Source organism: Marmota monax, unplaced genomic scaffold (genome assembly GCF_021218885.2).
Source record: "Marmota monax isolate L192 unplaced genomic scaffold, Marmota_monax_Labrador192_F-V1.1 WCK01_AAM20220418_F8-fsc00006, whole genome shotgun sequence".
NCBI lineage: Eukaryota > Metazoa > Chordata > Mammalia > Rodentia > Sciuridae > Marmota > Marmota monax.
In genome coordinates, this window is record NW_026693712.1 from 29,715,253 (window position 1) to 29,737,169 (window position 21,917).

General features: G+C 32.0%; 1 protein-coding gene across 50 annotated transcripts in view; it reads right to left on the minus strand.

Annotated features, from left to right (window-relative positions):
- The window catches only part of Ppip5k2 (diphosphoinositol pentakisphosphate kinase 2), a 133,073-nt gene that overhangs the window by 41,973 nt on the left and 69,183 nt on the right, over nucleotides 1-21,917 (minus strand). For 11 of the 50 annotated variants that reach the window (XM_058584326.1, XM_058584340.1, XM_058584332.1 and 8 more), the window contains 7 exons: nucleotides 21,562-21,735; nucleotides 20,212-20,284; nucleotides 18,561-18,680; nucleotides 17,623-17,685; nucleotides 15,673-15,732; nucleotides 13,974-14,111; nucleotides 10,154-10,279 (listed from right to left, as the gene is read on the minus strand). In XM_058584326.1, the coding sequence (XP_058440309.1) occupies nucleotides 10,154-10,279; nucleotides 13,974-14,111; nucleotides 15,673-15,732; nucleotides 17,623-17,685; nucleotides 18,561-18,680; nucleotides 20,212-20,284; nucleotides 21,562-21,735 (754 nt within the window). Of the gene's footprint in view, nucleotides 1-2,553; nucleotides 4,197-10,153; nucleotides 10,280-13,973; nucleotides 14,112-15,672; nucleotides 15,733-15,752; nucleotides 15,801-17,622; nucleotides 17,686-18,560; nucleotides 18,681-18,771; nucleotides 18,831-20,211; nucleotides 20,285-21,561; nucleotides 21,736-21,917 lie in introns of those variants that run through there. The other 39 variants (XM_058584345.1, XM_046460016.2, XM_058584361.1 and 36 more) reach the window with 23 other exon arrangements.

Consider the following 21,917-nt stretch of genomic DNA (forward strand, 5'->3'; position numbering starts at 1 on the left):
ATGAAACTGAATCCCTTTCTCTCGCCATGCACAAAAGTGAATTCAAAATGGATCAAGGAGCTTGATATCAAATCAGAGACGCGCCGTCTGATAGAAGAAAAAGTTGGCTACGATCTACATTCGGTGGGGTCGGGCTCCAAATTCCTCAATAGGACACCCATAGCACAAAAGTTAATAACTAGAATCAACAAATGGGACTTACTCAAACTAAAAAGTTTTTTCTCAGCAAAAGAAACAATAAGAGAGGTAAATAGGGAGCCTACACCCTGGGAACAAATCTTTACTCCTCACACTTCAGATAGAGCCCTAATATCCAGAGTATACAAAGAACTCAAAAAATTAGACAATAAGAGAACAAACAACCCAATCAACAAATGGGCCAAGGACCTGAACAGACACTTCACAGAGGAGGACATACAGTCAATCAACAAGTACATGAAAAAATGCTCACCATCTCTAGCTGTCAGAGAAATGCAAATCAAAACCACCCTAAGATACCATGTCACTCCAGTAAGATTGGCAGCCATTAGGAAGTCAAACAACAACAAGTGCTGGCGAGGATGTGGGGAAAAAGGTACACTTGTACATTGCTGGTGGGACTGCAGATTGGTGCAGCCAATTTGGAAAGCAGTATGGAGATTTCTTGGAAAGCTGGGAATGGAGCCACCATTTGACCCAGCTATTCCCCTTCTTGGTCTATTCCCTAAAGACCTAAAAAGAGCATGCTACAGGGACACTGCTACATCGATGTTCATAGCAGCACAGTTCACAATAGCAAGACTGTGGAACCAACCTAGATGCCCTTCAATAGATAAATGGATAAAAAAAATGTGGCATTTATACACAATGGAGTATTACTCTGCATTAAAAAATGACAAAATCATAGAATTTACAGGGAAATGGATGGCATTAGAGCAGATTATTCTAAGTGAAGCTAGCCAATCCCTAAAAAACAAATGCCAAATGTCTTCTTTGATATATGGAGAGTAACTAAGAACAGAGTAGGGACGAAGAGCAGGAGAAGAAGATTAACATTTAACAGGGATGAGAGGTGGGAGGGAAAGGGAGAGAGAAGGTAAATTGCACGGTAATGGAAGGAGACCCTCAGGGTTATACAGTGGAGGGGGTAGAGAGAGAGGAGGGGAGGGGAGGGGAGAGGTGGGGAGGGGGGAGGGTGGAGGATGGGAAAGGCAGCGGAGCACAACAGACACTAGTATGGCAATTTGTAAATCAATGGATGTGTAACTGATGTGATTCTGCAATCTGTGTATGGGGTGAAGGTGGGAGTTCATAACCCACTTGAATCACAGTGTGGAATATGATATGTCAAGAAATTTGTAATGTTTTGAACAACCCACAATAAAAATTAAAAAAAATAAAATAAATAAAAAAAAAAAAAAAGAAAGCTGAGGCTTTGTGGGGGAACTGACCCAATCACCAACTCCAGGGTCAATAAGTTCATGGAATTATCCTTGAATGTTCTTCATTCAGGGGTCTAAAAATGACCAAGATGTCCCAATCATATCAAAGTGAATGATTTAATAGTCTATGGTCGGGGAGAATTGCCCTCAATTTTTGTTGCAATGATTACAAACAAGGAAATATGTAGGCCTTGACTGGCACTGACAGCTACCCTGTGAACACAAGGGTAAATAACTCTGGAATTAAGTTTACTCTATGCTGGAGTAAAGAGAGAGACGGACAACCTAACCCATGAGGACATTATGGCTGAAGCCAACACCACCTTTGGATATTCAGAAATGTATAATAATAAATCTTCTTATGGTTTAATCCAGTTCCAGTTGGAGTTTTCTTACTTGCCAATGAAAAATAGTTAAAGATAAAAAAGCAATGAAATTAGAAAGCATACCCAAAAGCAAACATACATTATATATATATATGTATATATATATATATATATATATATATATATATATGTAAACATGTATGTAATATATATATATGTATGTATATATACATTTCATTTAATATCTTAGTGTTATTTAATATTGAAAGTTTAGTGGTTTAGACAAAGGGGAATGAAGGGAACGGAGCGGGGACAGAAATAAGAACGACAGTGCAATGAATCTGACATAACTTTGCTATGTACATACATGAATACATCACGGTAAATCTCAACATCGTGTACATTCACAAGACTGGGATCCTAATTACAGTAAGATATATTCTGTGCTTGTGTAACTATATCAAAATAGATTATACTGTCATGTATAACTAAAAAAACAAATACAAGGTGGGATTATGGCTTGATGGTAGAGTGATCAACTAGCACGTTGTGAGACACTGGGTTTGATCCTTTATTTAAAAATAAATAAATAAAACCCAAAGGTATTGTGTCTATCTACAACTAAAAAAAAATATTAAAAAACAAAATAAAACTAAAACAAAACAAATGCAATTTTAAAAAAAGAAAAAGTTTCCCTCATTCTTCCTATCTTAAAAGCTAAAGAGAAAGAGATAAAGAACAAAAATAAAAAATAATTTACCAGTTAAGGCATTCTCAGATTTGGGAAAGAAAATATTTTAAATCAATTCCATTTAAAAAATGAAAGTTTACTTATCCCCGTAATAAGCACATTAACCACATTTTCACATACAGAAAACTTAGGTACGTTCAACTGTTTACAAAACAAATCTCCATATAACACACTTACATTCATGTGGAGTATATGAACTTATTAACTTCAATAGATTCACAATTTTTGCATTTGGTACTTATTTTCTAAAATTCAGTTCATAGATAATGTTTTCAGGTTAGAACAATCTCTTCTGAAAGGTTATAATTACTGTATTCATACAATGAGAATCCAACAATTCTTTAGCTTTCATCTAAAGCTTTAGCAATCTTAGTTACATAACTTGCAATGCAGAGTTGTCTTAGCAGGTTGTACTGTTTGGTTTACAGTTTAAGTCACTTAAAATAGTTCACAATTATTTGTGCAGCAAGGGAAAAAAGCACCAAGGATAATAATTTTTTCTCACATCCTAGGTAAAATCACAGCACGATGATCTCATTTTCCCTTTAAAATCTAACTATTTGTAAAGAGCATTTATTTCAAATGTGCAATCTTTAAACTTTCTCAGTGACATCCACAGGTACAACCAACATATGAATGGAAATGATAAAAAAGAGACTCTGTTCATAATACCTACTAACTTAATACAATTCAATTTAACATTGAGAATTTCTATTCTTGAGCTCTTTAGTTTTAAAAATAATTTCAAAATAAGCATAATACTTATAAATTTCTCAGCTATAGATCTTGAAAAGAAAATCTAAAGTTGCCTTTCCTGCCAGTATATAAAACAGAAATTTTCTTGATGAACAAAGCATCTTTTATGGTAAGGACATACATAAAGAAAATAGTTTCTACAAATTAATATAAAAACTTATGTGCATAAAGATGAAATTCTCCCAATTGTATATGTATTGTAACATTTTAAATAACATAATAAAAAATTCAAAGCACAGCTTGAAAAAATATCCCACGTGTTAATACTCCAGTCAATATATATGTCAGCATATATGTCACTAACAATTAAGAGAAAATTTCTAATGTAAATGATCAATGCGATCTCTTTGGAAATACATTCTTCAAAAAGTTCCAACATGTAATCTTGTCTGTCAAATTTCAACCCAAGTTTTTTTTTTTTTTACACTAACATGTAATTCAGTGAGAACACAAGTATGGACAGAGGCCACTCATCAGACTCTTTACTTTGGTACAGGCCAGCTGAGCTTTTATGTTCTTTTTCTTTACCACAGGCACATGGTAAACATCATATTAATAACAACAGACATTTATGACAATTTTTGCTACTCACAGAATGCTAATAAACATTATTTTAAACATTCCCAGTTCATAACAAAAATACCTTACCTAAATATAAACAAAGAACTCTAGATTTAAAACATTTTTAAACAAATACAGAGATGTTTAAGAAAAAACATAAATTACTTGCTTTGATAGCTTTCAGTCAAGGCTTATGACATTTCTTTTTCTATACAACAAGTGACTTTTCTAAGTATAAGAAGTTCCAGTTTTTGCTAAGATTTCATTTCTTTTTCCCAGTGTTTTTTTTGTGTTCATGCACTTCTGTTGTGCTATTTACATTTACACTCTTTTTCCGAGATGAGGTATTAGCAACAACTGCATTAGAAGGTCCACTGTTAGCTACACAAAAAGAGAAAAACTAATGTTTAGATTTAAACAAGCAATCCACATTTAAATAATACAGCTGAGTAATAATAGACTGTCATCATTGTGATGTAAATGAAGCATCAACATTTAATATAGCATTTTTAACCTTTTACTTTTTAAGAATTCAACAAAAGTATAGAAAAGAAATAACAATGGGCCCTGTTCACAAAATAAGTTTCTCATTTCACTCTGTTATTCCTGGGAGACTAATTCACTGCCCTCATTTTTTAGGTACTATGTATTGCACTTAATGACTTAACTTTATACTTGTGGTCTAGGACTTTTCCTTTTGTTCCAGATATTTAAATATATATCTAAATGCCTTGTGGAAGTCTCTTTTAGATATTGGATAGGAAACATAAAACTAACATGCTTAACAGTAAATTCATCATTTCTCCTATACAATTCTATTTCCTCCTATATCTCTCATTTCATCACTATACATATACAGCTCAAAGTTTGAAAACCAGAAACATTCTTGGCTTGGGAAACATTTTTCCTTATCTGAACCAACATGAAGGTCTAATGAGTCATCCAAAGCTATTCTAGGTGGAGTTACACTTCTTTGAGAGGGCATGCTCCTGTCTGATTAATATTTCTGTAGATAACAAGTATACACTCAATGCAAAATGTGAAAAACAAGTACTTAAAAGACATCGAAGAACGAATAAAATTAGGGAGTTACTGGAGAATAATCAATACTTACAAGAGAAGAAAAAAACAATGGGATGAATTTCCCCTTTTTAGTGTTCAGCCTGAGAAAAGGACCCAGTCTATACCATATAGAATGGCTAAAAATCTAACATAAAACCCAATTGTACTAGCATGAAGAACCAGATAACAAGTACTATGAGAATCATAGCTGATAGAAAGTAAGGTGAGAAATCTTAGGCAAGGAGAGACTGTAATTCTAAGTATGAACCCTGATCAATCTATGGCATGAGCAGAGTAAGCTCTAAGCTGCCCTGTAGGTTAAAAAAAGAAAAATGAAATTTGAGCTATCACCTACTTCAAGGGACAAAGTTTTGCAATCCGAGTTCAAATTAACTCTTTGTTTAATAAAACAAACAAACAAAAACATTTTTTGGAAGAACATAACTGAAATAATAGAATCCAAAGTTTTATAACATATCATTCATAAGGTCTAAGTTATAATGCAAAATTAGTCATTATGCTAAGAAACATGAAAATGTCTATCTCCTCAAGAATGAGCAAAATGATAAAGACCAATACTGAGAGAAGTCTTTTATAGACAAGATTTTTAAAGTAGCAAATTTAATTATGCTCTAGGTCATAGGAAAATAAGTTAACATGATGTCTCTGCAAAACCAAAACAAAATAACTATAAAGAAGACTCAAATGTTTCAAACTAAATAAATTAAATAAAATATCTTAAAAACTGGTTGGGTGCTGGGAGCAATGACACATGCCTATAATCCCAACTATCTGGGAGGCTGAGGCAGGCAGATCCCAAGTTTGAGCTCAGCCTGCAACTTAGTGAGACACTGTCTCAAAAAATAAAAGGACTGGGCTGTAGCTCAGTGGTAGAGTGTTTGACTAGCATGTGTAACATCCCGGTTCAATACCCGGGGGTATTGCAAACAAAACAAAATAAAACTTGGGTGGGTTTAGTGGCAAACTGGAGAAGGCCCGTACAAGTAAATACCAGCACCAATCAGGATTACTACCAGACAAACAACCAAAGAAAAGGAAAGACAAGGAAACTGCCAAAAACCAAAGTGAAAAAGAAACCACTAGAAGCCAAACAGAAAAATTAAGCACTGCATACATGGAACAATTCAGATTAACTAAAACTTCGTATCAGAAACAATGGAACCAGAAGACAATGGAACAATATCTTTAAAGTGCTCAGAGAAAAACAAGTTTCTACACAGAATTCTTTATTCACCAAAATTACCTTGCAAGAATGGAGAATAAAGACATTTTTCAGTCACAGTAAAATGAACAGAATGTGCTGTCAACAGGCTGGTAGTACAAAAAATGCTAAAGAGTTTCATGCTGAAGGTAAATGATACCAGATGGAAACATAACATTTCAAGAAAGTAATGAAGAGTATCAAACATGGCAAATATGTGGAAAAAATATGACATTTCTTTAAAATATGACTATTTAAAGCAAGTAATATTATATTTCTGTATAAATAATATATATAGAAATAACACATAAACATATGGAAAACAATGTACAAAGGGTAGAAGGAGAAGAAGGTAAAGGAACCTGGACATTTGAACTCTAAGTAGATTTTGAAATGTTAAGAATATATATTTAGAACAATCAATAAAAGAATAATACAAAAAACAGGGTGATGGTGCACAACTGTAATCCCAGCAGCTCATAAGGATGAGGCAAGAGGATCACAAGTTCAAAGCCAGCCTCATCAACTTGGCAAGACTTTGTTTCGAAATAAAAAATAAAAAGGGCAGGGGATGTGGCTTAGTGGCTAAGTGCCCATGGGTTCAATCACAAGTACCAAAATAAATGAATAAATAATAATAGTAACAATAATAATACAAAAAATGTAGCAAAAAGCCAATGGATATATTAAAATGCAATTGTGAAAAATATTGAATTAATACAAAATAAAAAGGAAAGAATAAAGGAATAGGGGCTGGGGTGGTAGCTCAGTGGTAGAGCGCTTGCCAAGCATGTGTGAGTCACTGGGTTTGATCCTCAGCACCACATAAATAAATAAAATAAAGGTATTATAAAAAGTGATTAAAAAAAGAATAAAGGAATAAAAATTTTAAGGAATAAACAGAAAATATAATAAAGTAGTTGACCTAAACCCAAACATTAGTAATTACATTAAATGTTAATGAACTATAAACACTGCAACTTTAAGGCAGATACTGTTAGAATGTCAAATCTATGTTTTAAAATGTCAAATACATGAGTATGCAAAAATACACTTCTAATATAAAACTGATTATATACAGTAAGCCTAGGACACCTGGAATATAGCTATATTCATTTCAGATAAAATAAGCTTTAAGATAAAGCATTACTAGAAATGAAAGAGAAATTTTGTTACAATAAAGAGTCAAATACATTAGAAAGATGTAATAATCAAATATGTATGCAATTACTAACAGAGCTCCAAAATACGAAGACAAAATTTACCAAATTGAAGAAAAACAAGATAATTCCACAATTATGAGTGGAGATTGCTTAGAACACCTCTTTTCCTTGTCCCAACATCCTGCCAAGATCTACATCTGACATTATCTACAACCTTGATCTAATGAGTGATAAACCACATCTATTAAAATCAATGAATCATAGAATGACTATTTTTTAAAGTACACTTAATACAAGATAATCCAAATGTTAAGTCATAAAAGAAAGCTCACATTTAAAGAACTGAAACCATACAGTATATGCTTTGTAACTTAAATGAAATTTAAAAAGAAACTGGTAAAAAGATATCTAAAAAACACCCAAATTAGAAGTTGACCAATAGACTTCATAACCACTTTTAGGCAATGCAATTAAAGTGCTCAGAAGAAAACGTAACAGCTTTAAATGTTCATATAACAAGAGAAGAAATATCTAATAGCTAATGACCCCAGAAACTAGAAAAAGAGCATAAAAATAAACCAAAGTAAGTAGAATGAAGTAGATAAAGAGCAGAAATCATTTAATTATAAAACAAACAGGCATATAATAAGGTAAAGTTGGTCCCTTGAAAAGGTAAAAAATATTGCTAAATTTCTGCAAGAATGATCAAGAACAAAAGAGAACACAAATTACCAGTGGACTAACAACAGGTTATGGTAATAATCTCATTCATTAAAAGAATCATAAAAATCAAAGTTGACAATGAAGACAAAATGAACATATTCCCTGAAAAATACAAGGTACCAAAACTGCCATAAAAATGAAATGGAAAATTAATTCTACCAAACATTTAAGGAAGAAATAACAATCTTACAAAAACTCATTCAGAAATTAAAAAAGGAAGAAATATTTCTTAAATCATTTTATGAAGCTAGAATTACCCTTGATAACAAAATATGAAAAGAACATCACAAAAAAAGGAAAACTACAGATCAAGATACTTCAAAAATGCAGATGCAAAAATCCTTAAAATTAAATTAACTCCAATTCATTTTTGTGGCAGTTCTGGGGTATGCATGGATGTGTGAGTGTGAGTTTGGGTGATACATCACGACCAAGTAGAATTTGTCTTAGGAACATAAGGTTAGCTTAATGCTTGAAAAGTGAAATATAACTCATATAACAACACTTTAACTTTATTATCTGAAAATATTTATGTAGTAATAGTTACAGTGAAGAAGACAATTATTCAGTATCTTAAACTACAATTTTATATCCTGATCTGTTAAAATGTACAAGGTTCAAGTCTACTTAAGATATTGACCCTAATTTATAAGGCCGTGTAATCTGAGTAAGCTATAATCAAGTATAAAAGAACAAATCAGCAGTACAGAGTATCACTGAAGTTCTTGTTTTCAGAGTTATAAATACATTATCAGTAGAGGTTGTTTTGTTAGGTCTTGAAGGATGAGAAAGAATTAAGAATCTTAGAAGAAAAAATGGAATTTGGGCAGAAGTAAAGAGTTTGGCTACTGTAAAACAACAGTAATAGAAGCTACCATTTTAGTGAGGGCTTAAAATGTGTACTAAGTACTTTCTATGTTGTTGCATTCATTTCTGATACTTCTTAAATTTTTTTGGTACAGGGGATTGAACCCAAGGGTGCTTAACCACTGAGCCAAATCTTTAGCTGCTTTTTAAATTTTGAGACTGGGTCTAAGTTACTTAGGGCTTTGGTAAATTGCTGAGGCTGGCTTGATTCTCTTGCCTCAGACTCCCAAACTGCTGGGATTATAGGCCCGCATCACAGTGCCTGGCTTCTGACAACTTTTAAAGCTGTACCAAGAGGTTATATAACTTACCAAAAGTTTATATTAATAAGTAGCAAAGCTGAGATTTTAATGTAGGTTCCCTGACTCTTAAGCACAAATTCTTAAGTCAAAAAAATATTTGAAAGGACTAATAGGAGGAAAAGAACAAAAATATCTTCAAAAGCACTGGAGCTATTTCTGAAAACAAAACAAAAAAAAAAGGATAAGAAAAAATGAACACGGTTAGAATTTCACTGGATTAGAAAAGCAGAAAAAAGAAGAATTATCCAACAGCAAAGTTTCAACTATAAAGTACATCATATAAAGCATTACTCTTCTGAATCAGAGAAATGAAAAGAACACCAAGATAGAGTTATATCTTGCAAATCAAAGTAAGAGAGCATTTACAGAGTATCAACACTACAATCAAATGTGCCAAGTTAAAATAGAAAAATGCTTATAAAATATAGCTGAATTTAGTAGTTATATCATCAGACTGAGAACAGAGAATTAAAATACAGTAATAGAAGCTACCATTTTAGTGAGGGCAACAAGAATAAAAATTTTTGTAAAATATAGAATGATGCCTTAGGCTCAACAGAAAAGCAAAAGAATAGAGTCCATGAATTAGCTTGAAGAGAAGTGTGAATATGAAATATATTTTATTAAATTACGCATGGGGAGGGGCAAATGATTAACAGATACAAAAAGGAGAGGGCAGACCTAACAGACTGTATAGACTTCTTTAAAAAATATTTTCTTTAGTTGTCTATGGACCTTAATTTTACTTATTTATTTATATACAGTGCTGAGAATTGAACCCAGTGTCTCATACATGCTAGGCAAGCATTCTAAACACTGAGCTAGGACCCCAGCCCCAGGACTATATATATTTTGAACTTAGGATAGAATCATTACTCTAGAAAGCACTAGAAAAGTGCAATTATCATACTGAAAATAGATTTCACATTTAAAAAGCAAACTATTATCAGTACCCTAATTGCTATGCAGAATTCACAAACTCACAGGCACATTTCTAACCTGGTTTGCTGCTTGCTTTAGTACTCTTTAAGGTAGCCGGTGGAGTTGGGAGGATCTTTGCAGGTGTGTATGTATTTAAAGATACTTTTCTTCTCATTGCTGGACTGGTACGTGAGGCAGAAAAGACTGAAAAAATTAAACAAACATAATAATTTAATAATTTCCTGTAAGTTCTACATTAACATTACAGAAATTTTTTTACAACATAATTTAGTGACTCTAAAATATGTACAATGTTGAAAAAATAAAAGGCAAGGTTTGGAGAGTAAATTCAGGAAATCATCTTTCACATAAAAAGGCAATTCTCTCATAGTCTTACCCAAATCATTGATCTGTTTGTATTATAAGCATTTTAACAGTATACACCAAAAGAATGTCAACAAGAATAGTGCAGCAGACTTAATTTTGTTCTGCCCTGATAGAAAGTGATATACTTAAGGGATGACAGAAAGTTGATGGAACAGAGTCAGTACTTTTTAAGACAAAAAATCTCAATAATAAATGGGAATTTAAGAATGATTCATTTACAAACACAATGGTCTACTACACTATTATATTTAAGAATAAAATAACTAGATATAAATAGTTAAATAAATCACATTGTTTTCTTTATTACCCAGCTAAGATTTACCTTCACAAAGAGGAGGAAATTTTAAAGTTATCCTCCATATCCCTACTTTCTAATAAAGATGGAGTGACTAAGAAGTGCAAAAAAGAAAAGTAGGGAGAACTCTTCAGGATGAAATCCTTCAGGGAAGGACAGCCCAAAGTGGGTGTGCAGGTGGCAAGGTGACTGTTATAAGGTTCTGGCTTCTAAACAAAGGAAAAAGATTATAAGTCAGATTTGCAATTTTGCAGTTTAGGGGGAAGTCCAGACAGCAATACTCAGTGTGCTTTTGAATATCAAGATGTGGACCAGTTATGGCAAATGTGGCACTGGTGGTTGAGACCCATGTTGAAATGTCACCGATAGTGAAAAAGCAGCCACTAATGAAAATAATGTAATACAAAAGTCCCTAAAACATCATATAAAGCACTATATCATTACTTAGTTCTTTCCTGCTTCCACACTTTTATTAAAATCTTTTTTCTGTTAATTAATTTCCATCACTAACTTATCCTTATTAGTATTCCTACTCCATTTTATCAAACACTATTTTAAGTTATCTTTCATTTACCATAAATTTAGAAATTTTTGTCCTAGATGAGGAAAAAACCTTGAACACCAATGGAATTAATATTGTCTTCTGTCTTGTTATAGACACAATAAAATAGAAATAGTTCTTTGAATATGAGGCTATTTCTTTGGCAATTCAGGAATTTTTTTTTTATACTGGCGATTGATCCCAGCAGCACTTAACCCCTGAGAAACATCCTCAGCCCATTTTAAAATATTTTATTTAGAGAAAGGGTCTTGCTAAAGTTGCTTAAAGTCTAGCTAAGTTGCTCAGGCTGGCTTTGAACTTACAATCCTTCTGTTTCAGCCTCTTGAGCCACTGGGATTAAAGGTGTGCTCTATTGCGCCCAGGGAATTAAAATAATGTAAATGTGGTGCATTTAGTAAATATAAATTCTTCCATTACTCCATAAAATGTAAGATTCAGATACTTCCTTCATAATCAGGATTCTCTTTTCTTTAATATTAAAAAAGAATGTAAAAAACTAAGTTGATTTTCTTCAATTATGGCTACATTTTTTTCCTTTGAACAATAAACTTCTCTCAAATGATATCTTAAATAAAATGGATCAAAGCAGATACTATGGATGATGCAGCCATGGAAGATATAAGCCCTAACCATTCTGAATCCTTCTCTTCCTATGGATTTCCGAAGGCTCTTGGGAATACAAGTTAATGTGAATGAATCATATTATCTACTACAAGGTTTATCTGATTCTTGAACTGCATTAAGCAATTTATTTTTTCATCTTGTAGAGAATTAGAGGAACAGGGCTATAATTTAGATCCATGATATACAAAACAACTAAAAAAGAAATCTAATATCCTTTGCCTCATTACTGTACCTCATTAATATACTAATTACTGAATCCACTAACCACAAAATGAAGCTGTCATAAAATACCAATGCCACATAATAAATCTTAAAAGATTATTTTTTTGTAAATATTTCACTAAAATTCTATTTTTAAGCAAACAGATGTCATTATTGCTATTACCTTCAAGTTATTCACTGCAAATATCTAAAATTAAATAGCATTGATATCTACCTTAAGTCTTGATTTAATTATCAGAATCTTTTTAAATCTCTGTTTTAAGATTTAAATTTCCCATCTCAGGGAAGCAATGAAACATCAAGTATAAAGGTAAAGGGCTACACTAGAATTTCTTTAGATTATCTATTGTGAAGGAACAGTACTTCTATTCTATTAGGGTTACACACAACATAAAAGGAGATGAACTTCATTTTCCTGACTGTGACTTTATCTATTACTTCATTTGAAGCATTATAAATGCTCAGAATCAGACACATGGATATGCAAGATCTGAAATTAAAACCTAATTAAAGCTATTCCTAAAATGAACTATTTTAAGACATTCACATCAGATACATTTCCACTATTAATGATTGAGAACTGACCTTCATTACTAGAAGTGGAAGAAAAGGGAAGGGTCACTACATTGAAGAAATTAGGGACACCATTCAGACAGAACAGAAAGTGAATAGTGCTCTAGAATTATAAATGTGATGGCCCAGGAAAAGGAAGAGAATAACTGCAAGACATAAAAGGGATGTCCAGTCTATTAACTATAGGATGTTATTTTATGCTTGGGCAAAATACATTTACAGCACCTCAGAAAAAGGGAATGGTATACAAAACAAACAAACAAACAAAAAACAACTTTGTTGCTTTTCTAGAATATAACTAGAATTGCAAGATTCTTATCTCTTAAGCAGAATACCGTCTCTTAAAACCCTCTTCTTAGGGACACCATTTGCAGAACAGAAAGTGCTTTGCAAACTGGAAATTCTGACATGCTGAGGTATGCCATAGAGCTGAAAATGGCAATTACTAGTTGGCTTCTTTACATCTAAAAAGGTAGTCTAGAGCATTTCCTAAAATGAGGTCCCTCAGAATAGTGACATGTAATTTTTAATATGTATGAAAAATTTTTTCTTAAAAAAAAAGTTTTAAATCTAGTTATACAGCATTCTTTACAGAACTTCACTCTTTTAGGCTAATGTAATTGTACTTCTCTAAAGGCAGGTAGAATATAAAGTTTCCAAAACTTAGCCAAGAACCCTTATTCTACATACACATGAATTAACTTCTTCAGAATATTTATTCTACATACACATGAATTAACTTCTTCAGAATATTTTCTGAGGAATATAATTTGGAAAACTGCTGTCTTCATTTGGGCCCTTTAATTAAAAGCTCTGACTACTTCCAAAGTAGTGCGGGGATGGGCAAGTGTGTGTGTGTGTGTGGGGGGGGTTTAATATGAACTAATTATTTTGTAAATTATTTTAAGTTATTATAAAATGATATGTAATAGAAATATAACATTTAGTTTAAAAATAATTATGATTCTTTATTATGCTATTGACTTTGATTGCCAGTTTGTAGATTTTTGGTTTTATTTTCCCTTCTTTTTGTAAGAAAATATTTTGGGGAAGAATCAAAATAAGTGGTTCACTGCACCTGAAACCAAAGAATTAATAATAATGTCCCTTTACATTTCTTTCTCCTCAAAAATTCTATTCACTACTACTACTTGAGTTTATATATTTTATAATTCTTATTATATTCAACAATTAAATAATAAAATAATAATGATGAAAGTTAATTTCCCTACAACCTTCAGGGGTCTTCCTTAGAACTTCATTTGATGGTGAAGCAATAGATGCAAGAAATTCATCCACCTGCTTTAAAGATAGGGCATTGTGAAGAGTTTCCAGAGGGCAAATAGATGGCACCATGGAGTATAATTCAAAGCCTGCAAGAGAGAAAACAAAAACAAAAAAATAAAAGTTGGGTGTTTTCAAAATCAATAATTGAAAAGAAAGATGATCACTGTTTAGAACTGGAAAATTTAGTCTTTTCAATATAGCACATGCAAACACACAAGATCTCTCAAGTCATGACACCAGATGCTATGCAATATGGATTGAAATAAGATGTGACAAAGATTTCTCTTTACATGCACATGAATTCCTTAAGAAAACCTAGGGGGAAAAAGATAAGATACAAATTTTCAGTTTTTATCTGTTAAAGTCAGGTCTATTCAATAGATGAATAAACTGATGTTATAATGTGTCCCTGACGCTAGATTGCTAAAAGTAATTTCTTGTCAAAAAACAATTACATAATTATTTGTGAAGAATGGTTTTAAACACCTTTCTAGTCACATCAAGGCCAATTATACTCTCTAGTATGATTCTAAAATTACATTCATTCACTTATGGTAGAGTTAAAATTCTGAAACATATTTCACCTACCTTTACTGAATTACCACCAATAATTCTATTATTGAAAATCACTGACTGAGTAAAGTTAGGTCAAGTAACAAACAATACCAAATACAAATATGTTTATATTTAACAACGGCAGAGAAATATAAAAAATTCATGAAATTTTCATGCAGATATGTATTAATATCGTCAGTGAAACAAAAGCACTTAAACACACAGTTTATTTTCTTAAACCAATAGGATACAGGTTATTCACTTTTTTAAAAAACAGAAAATTATCTATTTATTTAAATTTTATTCAACTGAATGGCTTTTAAAATTGTTTTAATATACTGTTAAAAATAACAAGTCTTTCTTCATGTACTCTTTCAAAAATCTAAACTGGTTTTCCTTCAAAGAAATACTTTAAATGTTTAAGTTTACAACATAAAAGCCTTGCACCAGTAATTAAAAAGTAAGCATTAACTAAATTCAGACTGCAAAATAGAATGTGCTTCAATAAGCATGTGCTCATTTTAAAACTGAGTACTATTTGATTTTCCTCCTTAAATTCTGGGAAGAAATATGGACCCAAGAACTACTGGGGGGATTCCCAGTTGGAATAGGAGAACTTCATTTAAAAGAAATTTAATCTTACCATGAAAACAACCAAAGCTTATATATTTGATTTTCAGGTGCAAACCAAAGCAAGACAGAACATTGCATATACTTAAAAAGAACTATAGTAGTATAACAACACTTAAAACACCTAAAGTAAGCACTTAAGAAATTATGCTTGCACAATTGCTATTTTCTTTTTTACAGTATAAAACTCATGCAAATAAGCTCAAACCCTTTCTTTGCATTACAGACAAAAATTAACAATGTGTTCTTTCTCCTTTCCTTAGGATGTTTATAAGTCTATTGTTTTCTTTCCTTCACCTGCTAGATTTTATAGCAGGTGAATGACAATATAATCAAGTTCCTCAGGACTACAATTTTCCCATTTATCTTTAATAAACTTTTTCTTTAATGCACAATGAAAGGGTTAGTGCAGAAATTTAAAAAGCCACCCCGCTGACATGTTTAGAAGCTATAAAAACATACCACTGGAGCCTAGAAATTCCACAGAGGAAATGGACCAGCACCTATAGAGGTGTAGGTGTTCTGCACAGAGGCCCAGAAAATAAGGTAAAGCACTGTCAGAAGATACTTGTTTCACCATGTTCCTTGAACTAAAGATGAAGGAGGGGTAAGTCCATGATATGTGTTAAAGATGGAAATAACATGAAAGTTAGGGGAAATAAAAAGTGAAAGGAAGAGTCAAATGACAATTCATTGGACAGATAAGACAACACAGCATTAAAAAAAGAAAAAAAGAAATCTTGAAAACCCAAAGGAAATATTTCTATAATTAAAAGAAATGTATTTTATATGCATTAAGTTATATAATATGTAGAAAAAGCCACATTTAGAAAATAATCTAAAACAAAGGAATATAAAACTACTCTTTTTTAATTTAACAAAAGGATTTATTATCATTATTTTTTAAAAAAATTTTGTAGTTGTAGATGGACAGAATGCCTTTATTTTATTTGTTTGTTTTTATGTGGTGCTAAGGATCAAACCCAGTGCCTTACACATACATGCTAGGCAAGTACTCTGCCACTGAGCTATACCCCCAAGCCCTATCATTATTTTTGTCAATGAAAATACAGAGTTTTTTTCTTGATAAAAGCTGCAAGCCTGGCTTTAAGCACATAACCATTTAGCATACAACTATAGACAGTCTTAAACTTGAATACTACTTCTTCAAATTTTGTAAATTGTTTTTCTTGTGACTTGTTTGTCTTCTAAGAGGTTCTTAGGCATGTGATATCTCTAGAAGCTGCAGCTGTATCAAATAAAGACCATTTTCTTCAAAATATAGTATTTAAACAGCAACAGTGGAGGGAAAGCACACTAAACTTTCATTTGTTGAGAATGAAGTCTTCTTTTTCTACCTTTAAGAAATACTAGTGCACTGTTATCTAGATGTGTTAAAGGACCCGAAAGGGGAAGAATGATCACAAACTTGTGTTGAACACTGAAGATTCATAAAATTTCAATTTTTGAAAGACTTCTTTGTAGTTAAAAACTTTAAGAAGGTTCCAGGGATAAAAGCACCTTCATTACAAAAAGCAAAAACTTGTACATTTAAAAAAAATTCTTAGGTCCTGTAGTATTTAAAGATGATTAGTAAATATTCTTTATTGCTCCAGAAGATCAAGCTTTATGTAAAAAGCTGCAATACTGCAATGATTCAATTTATAAATACTGGTTGTAAAACACTTTACTATTTATTCAGCCTCAAAAAATTAAATTTAACTGAATTGGGTTTCTGGACGTTTTTTTCTATCAGGAATTCCCCAAATTTTAAGAAAAAGAAGTGTTATCAAAAGGAACTGGTTGCTTGATAACAGTATTCCGTACTGCCACATGAGGACAAAGTGATTGCTGGTTAAAGTTTTCAAAGTGTTCCAGACGAAGTCTGGTTTTGCTTTAGACAAAGCCAGGGATAAATGTTGTTACGCAGTGAAATCTGCATCACCTGGTTCCCAAGAAATTTTCAAAGACACTTCTCCTTCGGCTATTTGATACAGGTCACTCTGTATTTCTGTTAAATATCTCAATAAATCAACCATGTGGTCAAAAAAGAAATTGGGGAGAAAAAATTAAAATTAATAATAATTAAGAATAAATTAATACCAATTGTTACAATTTAAGAATTTGTGTGAACTAGTCACTTGAGAAATTAGAATTTTAAGGTGTTAATTCATCATCAATTGTGCTTATTTAAGAGTTTGATGAATAATGTTAAATTATTTTATAAATCAGAGCTAAAAAAGGGAGCCAGCCAGTATCAATAATTTGGGTGATTAAGAAGTTGGAATTGTATGCCAATTGAAATTAAGAATGGATAATGAATGATACTGTATACCCCACATTTTGAAATAAAAGAAAAAATAAAAAGGGACGAAGCAGGGGAGTATCTTTTAAAATAAAAGCAAAACGTACCATTGGTTGGGTGTCGAGCAAATGAGATAGAAAACCTTTTAACAGCAGAACCGCGTGTGGCGTCTGAGAAAGAGAAAAACAGGTACCTGAAATTTGTAACAGCTACCAAAAGAAGAACACTTAAAAAAACAAAAAGAGGGGAAAAACAAATATAGAAGGAGGTTAGAATTAGGTGACATGCAGAAGGGACAATGAGAGAAGGTAATAAGCCAAATACTGGTTAAAAGCAGTAAACTGGCTTGATGATAGAGGCAAATGTTTAATGAAATATATAAAAGAAAGAAAAGCAGGATGAGCTGGCAATTTTGGTAAATCTAAGTTTTATTGACTAAAATAAATTTGTGGATATATATGGTGATCCTGAAAACTAAAATACTCCTCTTAGCAAAAGGGACCAGCTTCCACGAGCTTCAAAGGCATTCTGAATATTAAAATCTTAAAACTTAAGGTCTGTTAACAACAGTGAGAGGATCTCCTTTAGCTAGAAATCCTAAAATATTCTCTTTCTATGATTATTTTTATAAAAATATTACCAACATGGATTTTCTTCTAGTAATAAATATTTTATTCACCTTATTTTAATTAGTTCAATATCAGTAAGTAGGATAGGGTTAACAATGAACAAATTTAAAAGATCAAACAAAATTCTTTATAATATGGATCATCAATTATTTAAAAGAACACATATGATGCAGTTCTAGATATTCCATTTCAATGAACTACTTACTGTACAAGTACTTTAAATTTAACTACAATTAATTGTTTGATGAAACATGGATCCAAGCTGTGGATTACATAGAACACAGATAGTCATTTAGGTAAAGGGTGCTAGAATTCCACTTGAACCAGTCAGTGGCTTCAGATATGCTTGAGAAATACTGCTCATGGGTGTGTGCATGAGTGTAGGTATGAATCTGTGTGTGCATGTGTGCACATACCATCTATGCAGCCAGAAGAGGTCAGCTTTTTACGATGAGTACGAGCATAATCCTGTAGGTTAGGTGCGCTTGAAGAACCCCCGAGCACCGAGGTGCTAAACAGGCCCGCACAGTGAGACCCTGATGGGAGTTAGAGAAAATACATACAACAACGGGTGTTCTTCCATTCACATTGGGAATTCATGCAGCATGCAATTGACATGGCTCTTACCAACACACAGGCAGCCTTTGGCAGTGCCTTGAACAGGCTCACAATATGCTTGTAACGTTCTACGGAACATTACATAATGCTTCTAATAACAACTACCATTTATAATATGTACAAATGGGGTAACTTAACACTAAATAAAATACTATCTTTGAGGAAAAATATATGCACACACAATAATTAGACATATGTACATTTAAAAAGTTTTAAAATATTACCATAAAAATAATTTAGGACAAGATGGGATTCTGATAAACAAATTGCAAGAGCAGGCTATATTAAAAAAAAAAAAGAAATACTTCTCCTAGTACAAATTTTTATAATAAATCAATATTTTTGAATGTATGCCTATCAATGAAGAATCTTTTCTGATCCCCTTGAATTAAAGACTGTCAATTTTTTTTATAAAATAAAGTAAGTATATCAATATATTTACTTGTAAGACCAGGAAAAATTTCTTATACTTAACAAATGACTCTAGATCTTAATTAATAAAGCTCCAATAAAACATGTCATCATCAAAACACAGCCAGTATAAACTGATGCTCTGTAGCAAAAGTTTTTTTACTCAAACAAAACATTCTCTACTGGGAAAGATTAAATAAATTTCTATCAAATATACTATGCTAGTACATTAAGAAGGTGTAATACATACATTTCTATTAAAATACTGTCGGAATATTAAAAGCTATCAATATAAACTATTAAAGTAATTAAAGAAAGATCATCAAGTATATAGGCATCAACAAGGTTCATATACTTAGACTGCAGTACATACATAGTTTAAACTTATAATGAGATCTATGCTTTTATTAAACCTGTTTAGACAACTATTTACAGAAAAGAGTAATGTTGTTACCTCATATAATTTATCAACCAATGACCTTAAACCCAATGAGTTTGTAAAGTGTTCTTCAAAGTTGCTTTGAGTGTTAGCAAAGAAATAATTATGTTCTATAGTTTTTAATAGAGAGTAAATCTGCCACTGTGCGTCAGTTTTGCTTTGGTTTTCCTTAAGAGCTGTTGCAAAAGAAAATAAATTCACCCAGATAGGGTTTGAAACATTCTCTACCTAATTAGCCTTTTTAATCAGAAAAATAGATTTTTTTCCCCATGCAATAGCACCTTTTCATCTTTATTGAGTGGAGAGATGAAGTTTCCTTCATAAACTGACTTATATAATAATAGGTTAAAAACAAGCATTGGCAAGTGGACTAAGTCATTACCATAGGGTTACATAACAAAATTAAACACTATGTCTTAAAATATCACAACTTTACTGTGTAATTGAGATGTACAACTCAACATTTCTGAATTAATACACATTAAATAAAAACTAGAGCATAGCATTTGGTCATGCTTTTATCACTGAAGAGTTTTACATGTGTGCACAATATTGAGTTTATAAAGGGAATAGAATACAATTTCCTTTAAACCACATACCTACAGTAGGGTTTTGTTTCTGTTCCACAAGAGCTCTTGGTGTTCGAAGGTAATTAGTGTTTTCAGATACAACCTACATAAGGAAAACAAAATAAATGAAATAAAACAGCAAACTAAATTAGAAAGTCCTTAGTTCATATGCAGCCTGTCCAGACAGACAAAGGTTAATAAGCTGTATGATAAATATTAGTAGAAATACACAAAACATGAAAGATCATGCAAGATCCCCTTTTGAAGGGAGTCCATTTCATATGATGTCCTTGCAATGAAGTGGTGCGAAGCAGGCATTCAGAATGAAAAATGTATGAAACAAGACAGATGAAAAGAAATAATTAATAGATTGATATATCCACTCTCTTTTAAAAGAAGCCAAATGCCCACTCTAAAACAGCTCCTGTATTTAAAGGGGGGAAAAAACAACCACAAACAAAAGAAAAGACAGACAGACTGTTAAGTCACCATACAATTACTGATCCATGCATGGACTTTATCAGAGTAACCTTTAAATATTCACAGCCTTAATGGATACCATAATCCCTTTTCCTATAATCAAATGTATTATATTTCCAAAAGGAAATTGCTGAAATTATCAGAAAAATCATGTGTAACAGCAGACCTTCATTCTAATAAAAACCAGAGTATTTAAAGTTTCCAAATGCCATCATAGAAAGTCCTTCTGAAATAATTTTATTTTGAACCATATTATTGATGGTTCAATACAAGACACTTGATGGTTGATGGTTCAATATAAGACACTTGCCCTGTCTTATATTATATAGCTCAAAGAAAAACATAATGTACATATATATCCCTTAGATACATCCAGATAAAGGAATAGTGAGGGAGAGAACAATCATTTTAGATGTATCCTGCTAATTAACACTGGGTCACATAAATTTTGATGCTTAAAAAATGTTTACATTCTCAGCAAATTCCAAATGGAATCAATATTTTCAATGATGGGGGGAAAATCAGTAAATTTTCTTACCATCAAATCACAAATTCTGTTTCTGAATGTTTTAAAAGATAACTGGAGTCAAATAAAAATTTCTTTCCCTTTAAAATAATTTTATCAGCAAGCTCAAGTTCCAGGAAAATAAAATTTATTGATTATTATTTAAATCCTGGATATTTAGAACTTTTGCAGTAAAAATGCTAAACATATGCAACATAAGTTGTTTCTTTCCCTCAATTATTGTTAAATATAAATATTTTTAAGTGGACTCAAAATTTAAAAGCAGAAGGATTTACTCTGATGTAAAACACAAGGGATTAGATGTCCTCAAAGACAGTTGTTTGTTGCTCTGAATGCAGGGAGGAAAAATGTTTAATGAAGTAAAATTTAAAAACCTGTTGCCATGAGCCAAAAATACTGGATGTGAAAGCCAATGATTTGGGGGAGACAGGGGAAGAAGTGATTTGTTCCCCTGATCTGCGTCTTCGACGCCCAGTACCCACACCACTGGTATAATGCAGCCAGGTACCAGTACCCTCTGGGCTAGACACACTCAGGGGGCTCTCTTCCTGAAAGTGAGAAAGGGGGAAAAAAAAAAAAAAAAAAAAAAAAAAAGCAGAGCATGCACAGTTAGATACAACAGAGCCAAATGATCAGAAAGAAAAAAAAATACAGTTTGCTTGCATTTTCTTATCTTTTTTTTTTAAATAATTAAACCATAATTTGGGAGCCAAATATTTCAATATTTGAG